The following is a 10,726-nucleotide window of genomic DNA, read 5'->3' as shown; positions in this document are numbered from 1 at the left end:
TTGGTTTGATTCTTGGACTGACAGAGCACTGTGGTGCTGCTCAGAGGAGCAGCCTTGCAGAGGGCTGTGCTGTTACCCGTTGGCTGTGTCCTGCCATAGAGAAAGAGGATCTCCCCCTCGGGCAGGGTGCTTAACTCCTGACTGAGTCAGGAACGGAAGGTTTGGAGATGATCGCTCTGTCTGCAATCATCTTGAAAATGTGCTGACCTCAGCTCTGGTGTTTGCCATCTGGAAGCTCTCCATTCCCTTTGCGTGTGGGTTTCTCCCCCTGCCACTGCACTTCCTCCTACAGCTCATCAGGTTCAGCCACATGAGATTTGTCTTGGCAACATATACCAAAGGAAAGGGCAGCCCAAATGGACCTTCCATGCTGAATGATCCCCATGAGCCCACGATCCTTCTCTCTAGATCTCACTGAATGGTGTTGAACTGTGTGAACTAGAAGCCTACAGAGGCTGTATGAGCCCATCGCAGACGTAAATAAAGGGAGCAGTGAGTGGAAGGGCGGAAGGAAGCCTGCTCTAATTACCCGAGACAAAGAGCATTAAATAATACAATAATTTCCACAGGAAGAGATTATAGAGAATTGCGTGTAATGTCTCAGTTCTGAAGGGTTTAACAATTTCACCTTAGGATCAAATCTAATTCGAAGGTTATGGTTACAAAGGAAAATGGTTATTCCATAAATGACTTGGCAGTGTTATTTGGAAAAATACTGGTTTCTCTGTAAGGGTAAAATAAGCAGCTCATCTGCATTGAATTGCACTATGGATGAAAACTCAGCTTCCTGAAATTCACTTTGAGGTCTTTCCCTTCCCAGTTTGAAGGTGTAAACAAACCTGAGATGAAATATTTCCCTTACACTCTCATTTGTTTTTCTTTACCCATCCTTCTAACATTGTTATTGCTGTTGTTGTTGCTACTTTCTTGTTGTTGCCGGATACACTTATAAATATGCAGGTTTCTATGAAATATTTATATAATCAGGTGAAGAGCGTGAGGATCACATGACATTTCTGCCATTCAATTGCACCAAAAAGGGGGAAAGAAATGTTACCAGTCATACCTCAGCATTTTCTATGACAATGCTCCCACTAAACAAGTGCTGGTGTTTACCAAAGCCCCTAATGAGCCTGCAAGGGCCAGCCCTGCCTTCTGCGTCTATTCGGCCTCTCTGTGCCTGGCAGCTCCCACTTTGCTTCTGGTTTCCCTGCTGGAGGGATCCCTGCAGAGCCCTGGCCCTAATAAGGAGCAATACTGCCCTTTGTTGGGGTTTCTGACCTCAGCACAGGAAGATGACATCACTCAGAAAGGCAGCAGCGCTCTCCATCTCACTGCTTCAAAACCACAGCTTTTGTGGGCCTGACCTTTGCCTCCACTGACACAGATCAGAGCAATGTAGGCCGATCGCTGCCCTTTTGGTCAACATATCTGTATTTTCCACGTGCTTTACAGCTTCACGTGTCTGCTGTGCAATTATTTACTTCTACAAGTGTTTGCTTTGCTTTTTTTCCCCCCGCTTCTGATTTGTCTTGTGACAGCCTTTCTCACATCGGATCCTTTGGCTCTGTAAAAACCCAAACTGAAGAAGGGTCCCTTTAGTGGCAAAGAGCCGTGTGACATGGCACCCAGGTTACGTGGTAAAAATAGGTTGTCATCGTGTTTGCTCGTGGTGTGAAGCAACTCACACTCAGACTTCTCTCTTTCCAGGCCACCCAGATCCTGTGTGTCCTTTTGAGCAACAGGTTTTGGCTTCAGCACTTGAAAGCAAACAGTGTGTGTGGGATGGACCGGCCAGGGCTGCTTTGGGGTGGCTGATAAGGAGCAAGGGAGCAGGCTGCCCTCGGGGCAGTGCCCTTGTGAGGAGAACCAACAGCATGACCTCGAATTTCCAGCTAATGCTGGCTTCTTTGTCCCCAGTCCTATGGAAACCAAACAGCTCTCCAGCAGGGACACCTGGAGCAGGGTGTGCAGGCCTGGGGAAATCTAGAGATCTCCAAAGAGGAGACACACAGCCTCAGAGTCCCTGTGCCTGTGCTCAGGCATCCACACAGCACTGATGTGCTGTCTGATGGTCAGAGAGATCTCCTGGGTTCTTTGTGCCCACCGCCTCTTGCTGGGCCAGACAGGGAGAACAGCACCTGATGGCCTTTGCTGTTATCTCAATCTCAACTCGTGCTCTTTAAATTGCAGGGAAATCGCGTATTTTGTGGTTAATGATTAAGACGTCCTTCTGGAAGCCGTGACTTTGCTTAGAGGCATGAGCTTGTTCACTGACGTGCTTAAAGCCATCCGTCAAGGACACTCTTAATACAGGGTACAGGCACCCACTTAATACAGGGTAACTGCAAGCAACCTGGATACTCAGGTGGAAGAGCCAAGCTGAGCAGCAAGGCCTGTAACCACACCAAGGCCTCAGTGTGCTGGGAGCAGGCAACGGGACCTATGGTTGCCCTGCCTGCACCAGCTGCACTCCTTCCAGCCCTCGCCTTGTTGGTACAGCTTAATGCTCACACACGCATGTGTTTTTCCAGCTGTCAGATTGCTGCCCATGGAGATTAGGTGCACTGTAGGATTTGTAGGCTACTTTTGAGCAGGAATAAGAGAACATACATGCACAAGAGAACGGGTAACATGCACATAAAAGAACAAATATAAGGCTGCTCTGGGCTGAATCACTTCTACCCAAAAAGGCCTCTCTCCAGAGCCTCCTTTGGCTCTGTACATCTACTTCCCCTCCCCTCCCCCCCATTGCATCCTGCACTCACACCTTCATTTCAGCTGCAATCCTCCCAGGTGGGTTTGGGGGGTTGGGAGGAGCCAAGCCCAGTTCCAACACTCAGCGTCCCACTAACGAGCACTCCCAAATCAGACTGCCAGCACCTGGGAGGAGTGATTGCACAGAAATAAGTCTCCAATTCACTTTAATAGCTCTGAATTGAAAGTTGCCAGAGGCTAATTATAGCAGCTCTGACAGTTTGAGGATTAAAATTATCTTAATAGTTTAACAGTATAAACACTGACTCATGGCACAGGCAGCCCGCTGAGCAGCACGCTCACCTGCACCCCAGAGCTGGTTTTCTTGGCCATGAGCTGGCCAAGGGATAGGGGAACCTGCATGAGAGCAGTGTGGCTTGGCTCTGCTTCTCTGTGACGGGGTGGCTTTTTCAGGGGTATTTGCCTGTCTTTAACTATTTATGTACCCATTAGTTTACATGCATTAGATAAGGCCACTCTTTTCTCCCTTAAATTGGAAGCACCTGGGTCGTATCAGCTGCTGGGCAGGCAGGCTGTGGCCTCCTTTCCACTAACCTCATTTCACTCCTTCCCACACCAAATAAGCTGTTATGACCTAAATTACGAGGTTTTTTTGGGGGGTTGTCTACGCAAAAGCCATCCACACATCTAACAGCTTTTTCCTAAGGTAATACATCTTGTGATTGAGCAAGGGCAGGAGTTCTGGGCAGCGCAGCAAAGAAAAAGGCATTAAAAAGGAAAAGTGGAGCTCCAGCTCTCAGAAGGCAGGCAGGCAGGCAGCAGGGGAGCTGTTGAGTGAAAGAGTGTGTGCTCTGAAAGCCTGGGATAGCAGCCAGGGCAGAAGTGTAGGGAATGATAAAAGGGACTCCTCGAATCAGACCAGGACAGAGAGATGGGTGACATTTTAAGCTGTGAAATGTCTTTTTGCCTTTATTTATTTATTTGCAACTACATTTATTTATTTGCAACTGCAGCATAAAATGAATGTGCCCCAGAAATTCTTCAAGGCCAAAAACCATCAACGTTCAGAAAGAGAAGATAAAGATGCAAGCTTACCGGGTCTACAAGCATTTCTGCCCCAGCATGCGCGTCTGGTTTGAACTGAGGCAAATCACTTCACCTTTTGGTGCCTCCTTATTTCATGAATGGCAGCAGGGACTCCTTCTCCTCCCATCCCTTTTTCCTCTTGTCTACTTAGGGCAGTGGGCATTGCAGGGCAGTCACTATTTCCTGCCATAGGGACAAGTCTCCTCCAGCCCTGGGCACTACTGAGATCCTACTGCTTTACTGAGGGTGACGTGGGACCACCAGGAGCAGCAGAAGCAGTGGGAGGAAGCTAAAGGAGAAGTAACCTGCATCTTACCAAGTATGCCAAGCTCTGATACATTCAGCATGATTGCTGCTCAAAGAACTCAGCCAGACCGCTGTGAGGAGCTGCAAAAGTCCTCCCCTCTAAATGAGGAGGGGATGCCACTGGGCTACAGGCTGCTGGATGGACTTGGCCATGAGGTCCCAGTGTCCAGCTGCATCCCTTGCCATGCTCCTGCCCACACTGGCCTGCCCAATGAGGTGCCTGGGCTGAGGACCCACTTCATAAAGGGAGATGAGCACAGAGCAGTCCCACGCTGCTGCCTGGGGCATGGGGAACAGGAAGGTCTCGTTGAAAATGATGAGTGAAGTGTGTGCCTGAGGTCTGGATTTCTGGTGCTTCTGCCTGTGGCGTCTGCAGGAAACATCTATCCTCGCATATACACCTGGGGCAGGGAGAAAGAAAGGGGTGGAGAAGTGGCAGTTGCATTCTGTTAGCTGGTAGGACTAGGGGGATCCTCAGCATCCCACCATGGTGGAGCCCCATTGCCTGAGGACTTCTTATGAGAAGACTCTGCAGCTGTGAAACATCAAACACGGAGTTATAGGAACTAAAGGTCGTTCTACCTCAGCCTTCTCAAGGTAAGGAGCTGTTTACAGCTTATCTATAATACAGAGCATCTCTAAGGCTGATCTCAGGTGTCTGTGGCCTCAAAGGGCAGTCTCCTCCGTGGAGACAGAAAGATGATAGTAGAGCTCTGGTTACAGCCCCAAGGGAGTGTGGCATCACCTCTGCACTGCCCTTACCCAGGGTGTCCCCCAGAGTAAAAGCAAATTGCCTCTGTGCTGAGGGCAGCAGCCCTGTGATGGGGCCCAGCATTTGAGTCTCTGCAGAGCAGAGGAATGGGATTCATGGCAGACAGCTGGGGGTTTTGTTAGTGTGATGGCCTAATTAGAGTCAGCAGTGCTTTTCTGCCAAGGCTGGGGTGTGAGGGGTGTGAGAAGGACCTTCCGTGCCCAGCACCCTGTGCGGGTGAACCCAAGGCAGCAGCAGGGTAGAGAGGATCAGCCAGCCCAGACAACAGGGGTACAAAACCCTTACTTTTCTCTGCAGCTCTGTGAGGGGGGGTGGTTTTCGCCTTGAGCAGCCCAACCTCCATCTTCTGGGAGATGGGCAGACACTTCAGGGACAGCAGCACCTCTCCCACGATATCCTGCAGAGGACAGGGAGCAGGAAATCAGCAGGTGGATGGGCAACCCTCCCTGCTACTGCCTGCACCACACAGACCACAGGATGCAAGGCAAGAGTTGTTCCTTAAGTGAAGGGATGGCTGTCAGGGTGCACAGTCCCCCAAGCCACTGTATGGGAGTACAGAATAAGGCCACACGTTACCTTTGTGGTCTTCTGCAGTTCCGCACACAAAACCAGGCTCTGGGAAGCCTTCAGCTGGCTCAGGGCAACCCTGACTTCCCCCAGTGCAGCATTCCTGGAGTATTTGTCAAAATGTTGGACCTATGGGAGAGAGGCAAAAAGCATGTCCATGGGGCAAGGTGCAGTGCTCTATGTCTATTAAGCAAAGCTAGGACACCATCCCACCTCCATCTTCAGGGTGCTCCTCTCCATCTCAGCATCCTGCAGGGAACAGATGAAGTGCTCCCCAAAGGCTGTCCTGCTGCAGTTCTTCACCGCTCGGCTCTGCCACTCCTGGACCACACACTGGAGCCCAGGGATGTGGGATGGGACCCGCTGCAGCAGTCGGAGCCAAACGGCCACCTCAGTGTGCCTGTGGTTGGGCAGGCCCTGCACCTCCAGGCCACTCACTAACAGCTCACGTTGCTCCCTGCTGTACAGGAGGGAGAACTTCAGACTGCCCTGGGAGCTGGGCAGGGGACTCAGGTCACTGGTTGGGTCTTCAGTGATGCTGCAGGAGAGGCAGGGATGGGGTGCATCCAGCCCTGCTCCCAGCTCCGCCATCTATGGAAAACAAGGGTGAGAGGAAGGGAGACAGATGGTCTCTTAAAGCACAGCATGCTGAACTGTCCTCCTTTTCCTACAGTGGCAGGAAGGTGTGTTGGCATGTAGTGGTTGACAAGCTGGCCCATGGCATGGGGTTTGGAACTAGATGATCTTTAATGTCCCCTCCAAACTAAGCCATTCTGTGATTCTACAGTGCCCTTGCTGGGGCAGGACAGCTGCTCTTTCAGCCTCCTTCCCCTCTTGCTTCACTGTTCCCTCAGCAGCTGCAGCCTTCCAGCAGCCAGTCTGGGCTTGGCAGCTGCTGGTGGTATTTTGGGGCCATTGCTGAGCCCACTGCCTGCCTCGTGGCTTCCTGGGCTGCTGTGGGGAGGCAGCAGGAACTCAAGGAATCTGCGTTATGGGAAACCACATCCCTCCGGTAACAGACACGGGCTGGGATTGGGGGGAGGGAAAGGAGGGGAAACTCGCCGTTGCTCCTTCCCTCAGATTGATCAGATGCTGCATAAAGGAGGAGCAAGTAGAAGTGAAACTTGAGATCGAGTCAAGTTTTCCCAAAAACTGCACTGCAGGTTTTTCACTTCCCTCAGCATCAGCCCTCAGATGGCTCTCAGCCTTGCCCAGCACTGAGGTACGTGCCTCCACATCTGTGTCACTCTGCTGGCTGCTACCGAGCAGAAGAGGCGGCATCTTCTTCTCCCACAAGCCATTCTCTGCCCTCATCTTCACCCCATCTCCGCTGTTGTATTTCTTCCCTGTGGGGATAAAGAAAAGATGAGTAGGCAATACCCAGCTTGCTCTGAGTAGCCAGCAGCTACAAGGGGACAGCCTTGCTATAGGACCTGCTGAGGGCCCTGTGTGCCCCCATTCCCTCCACAGGCAGCACCAGGTTCACACCACCTCCCCAGGAGGAGCCACTTCCTCAGCTGCCCCAGGGCACCTCGATGAGCTGCTTGCCATGGAGTGCCTGTGGCAGTCAGTGTGTGCTTGGAAGCAGGAAAACCACCGCCAGTGCTTACTTTTCCCAGTCCTGCTGTGCTTCTGAAGCTGGCACATCTGGTAAGCCAGGATGGTCAGGGCCCCCAGGAGCAAGAGGATGGCTAATGCCAGGATCCCATATTTCCAGGTGCTGGAAAAGGGAAGCTGTAAGCTGTGCAGCCTGAGTGTGATGGAGCTGTTCTGCATCTTGTTTTCTTCCTCTGGAAGAAAGAAGGAAGCAAAGGGTCAGCACTGTCAGCATTGCCTCTCTACACTGTGAGGCCTGGACAGAGAGCAGGACAAGGCCTGTATTCAGTCATATATACTGCAGCTCAGGCTCATGTACACAGAATTAGTCACTTTGCTCGGTGTGCAGCACTATTTTCACAGGCTTGTGCTCACCAGATGAGTACCATTTCATCACAGGCCTGTTACTACCACATAGATGGGCATCCGCTGGATTCCATTCCTTTGTCCAGAGCAACTTACAAAGCAGCTTATAGACTTCCAATGAGAAAGGCTGTTGGAAACAGGGCACACCTATGATTTCCCTGCTAGTTTTTTCTCAGCCTGCCTCCACATAGCTCTACTGCCTCCTACAGCTGCTGTTGCTCCTGCTTATTGCCTTCTGACAGGAAATGCGTGGGTAAAGCACAGGACTGAACACAAACACCCAAGAAAGCTTTACCCTCGCAGTATTCCTCCCACAGTGTGCAGCTGAGGGATGCTGCTAATGAGAATCAACAGTGTTATTTTTTAATTTCCAATAAGTGTTCCGATTGCCTTTATAAGCAGCAATGGTTTCTACTGTCACTATGAGCTCTTCTGCTAAGGAGCATCTCAGCTTTACCCAATGTCACTTGTTCCACACAAGGAACCTGCCAGTGCTGAGAAGAAGCAGAAGCTGCGTTTTGCTTCTAGGAAGATGACAGAGGTCCATCAGGCTATGGCTTAGTGCAGCCTTTCATCCCTATGTAGCCTGAGTAATCAAAGCAAGGACTGGAAGGAGGGATCCTGCCAGCCCCTTGGGGTGAATGTCCCTTAAGAGTGTTAGCTCCTGCCCAATGAACAGGTGGATACATCTGGGGAGGAGCAGAACTGAGTGTTCCATCCCCCCTCAACACCTTTATACCCATTTGCCCTGTCAGGGAATAAGCCTTGGTGGTTTTTTCTTTTTCTGATTGCTTAAGATGAGATTAAAACGTGATTTCTTTGCTGAGAGCAAATGCTTTACTCACATCTAGCAAATAAGAGTAGCCAGAGCCCAGCTTCACACTAGTGCTGTTCTAAGGTATTACTGCTGCTTTATGCAGCCCACAGCGAGCTTTGAAGCAGAAATCAGTTGAGCGAAAATCCCTCAATGTGCATGAATTCCTCACATTGGAACAGGTTGCTGTTAACACCACGTATTTTCTTTGTATTCTCATTGTTGCCTGTATTATCTGTACCTTCACTGCAGGACCATGCACCGAGCAACACGCTGGAGCAGAAGCAACAGTGAAGAACAGCAGATGACCGGCAGGAACATCCTTGTGTGGATGAGAGCTAAGCCTAAATAAACACTTCCCTGAAAACATGGGACTAAGAGAAGCATTATAAATCTGCACAGGAAACTTAACTCTCTGCTAACCTGCAGTAAGAAAGTGTGCTGTGAGGATGCTCAAGGAGCTACAGGAAGGCTTAGGTGCAGATCTGAGCATCAAGAGGGGTTTATTGATAGCAGAGCCCTCAGGAAGAGCATACAATGAAGATAACCTTCAGCAGACATTGTTGCTCTAGACCTGGCTGCCAGTCACCTGAGAGGTTTTCACTCTTAATGGTCTGCACCTGAATAAGGAGAATGATGGGTAAAGCAGCCATTTAAATAGAGGCAAGCAACAAAGCTGGATGTCTCTGTCACCATCATGCTTCACCCTATGCTTCTGAAGCTCATCTGAACATTGCTTCCCCTCGCAAGGCCAGATGTCACAGCAGGGCTGGCTATGGTACACAGCTTCTCTGCTCGGTCTGGCTGTCACCCATTCTTTGATGTGTGAATGAAAGCCTACAGTGGACCAGGTGCTTCCTTCGTGCTTGTGTCTGCATCGGTGTGGGCAAGAGGAAACAGCTCACCCTTCTGCTCCTTCCTGAGCCCCCTAAGAGAGGCAGCCCCCAGCATAAATAGCCCTGCAGGCACAGGAGATGTTGCTGCCTTCCCCCCAGAGCCACAAGGACCTCATTCCCAGCTCCTCCCAGAGGCCTAGCTCCCAAATCCTACCTTCAGAAACAGCTTCAGGGCAGGATCCTGGGAACCTTCCGAGCCTGCTGCCAGCACACAGCACAGGGTTGCTTTGTTGCACCAAGAAAACAAGTTCCCAGGAGCCAATATTGACCAAGCCAGAGGAGAACAGGACGTACACGTGGAACAATGTGCTGGCTGGGCTGGTGCCTGGGTAACTCCATCATAGCCATAGAGAGCTGGCAGTTTGTGTGCCTGTGAGATGTGGCTGCAAGGGTCGTGGAAGCCTTTGCACACATCCCTGGAGCTCTCTCTGTGCTCTCAGCTGTGCCAAAGCCCTCCCTGTGCGCCCCCAGGTGCAGAGCCATGAGCCCAAAGATGCATCTAACAGGTGGTTTTAGCACAGCGTGACGTCTGGAAGGTGGGAATGGTGCTTTCCTTTGGGAGTAAGAAAACAGTGCTGAGCTCCATGACTGTTACAGGGCTGAGCACTGAGGAGGAGATGAGGAAGGAGATGGGACCTTTTGGGGGGTCTGTACCCCAGTTCCTCCATGTGCTGCTTATTTTACTGTTGCTGCACACCAGGGATGAGCTGAGGCCTCCAGCTTGGCAGCAGGAGCTCCAGCAGCAATCCCTTCTGGGCCATCACAGTGCAGCTGGGGAGTGCCTCTGTGCCTGGAGCTGAGGAGCTTTAGTCATCTGCAACACTGTAATTAACTGTGCAGATCAAGGCAATGCGGCACCAGCAGATGGAGGACTGCTCATGGAAAGAGGTAAGTGGGGCTGGGAAAAGCTGGCTCTCGAATGTTCTGTCCCAACACTTGTAGGGTCAGAATTTTCATTCCCTTCAGCCATGTGGCTGTGGATCCTATGTGCTGGTAATTTGCCCTCCAGCTTGAAAGGGGTTATGGTGCTTGTAGGGTGGCCTTCTCTCCTCTGGCAGGAGGTTGGCTCCATGCAGTCTGAGAGCTACACGTTTCCGTGTACTTCCTGGCCTGGAAAGGGATACAGGAGGCATTTTGCCTCTCTGGTTTTTATTATTTCATGTTGATGTGTGTTTTTGCTATCATTAAAAGGGATAGAATGAGATGGAGTGTTGAGGAGGAAGGGGTGATGGCTGCAGAGTGAGGCACGCGGAAAGGAAGAGTTATTTGCCCAATATTGGAAAAGATGACAAAAAATAATGATTTTTCTGAGGTAAAGGAAGATTTCAGGCAAAAAGTGACTCCTGATGGACCAGCTCAGCAGAGGGCCAGAGGGTTTTGGAGGAGTGTGACACACTTCAGAGGGTCACACCCTGATGATGACTGCTCCTGGCAGCGCTGCTGGAGCACTGTGACCTCCCTGCTCCAGATCACATGCTTTGAGACTGCAGAGGCTCTTGCTGCTAATGGCATCTAGAATGCAAAAGAATGTGAATGCTCTGGAGTCAAGTTCTCTGCTACCCATTTGGTCTCAGATGCTGTGGTTTTTTAAGCTGCTAGTATTTG

The 10,726-nt window shown here is 50.8% G+C and overlaps 1 protein-coding gene across 1 annotated transcript; it reads right to left on the bottom strand.

The window, feature by feature from the left end:
* Positions 1-4,209: 4,209 nt before the first annotated feature.
* On the bottom strand, positions 4,210-6,756 carry LOC140253330 (synaptotagmin-13-like). Its single transcript, XM_072338845.1, has 4 exons — positions 5,663-6,756; positions 5,459-5,578; positions 5,168-5,279; positions 4,210-4,511 (listed from the first exon to the last, which is right to left on the bottom strand). Exons 1-4 carry the CDS (start codon positions 6,038-6,040, stop codon positions 4,210-4,212), a joined length of 912 nt encoding a protein of 303 aa, XP_072194946.1. The 5' UTR covers positions 6,041-6,756.
* Between the last annotated feature and the right edge of the window lie 3,970 nt (positions 6,757-10,726).

The sequence above is a fragment of the Excalfactoria chinensis genome, chromosome 5, assembly GCF_039878825.1.
Source record: "Excalfactoria chinensis isolate bCotChi1 chromosome 5, bCotChi1.hap2, whole genome shotgun sequence".
Lineage (NCBI taxonomy): Eukaryota > Metazoa > Chordata > Aves > Galliformes > Phasianidae > Excalfactoria > Excalfactoria chinensis.
The sequence above is the reverse complement of the archived record's forward strand: the minus strand, read 5'-3'. Positions and strand labels throughout refer to the sequence as shown.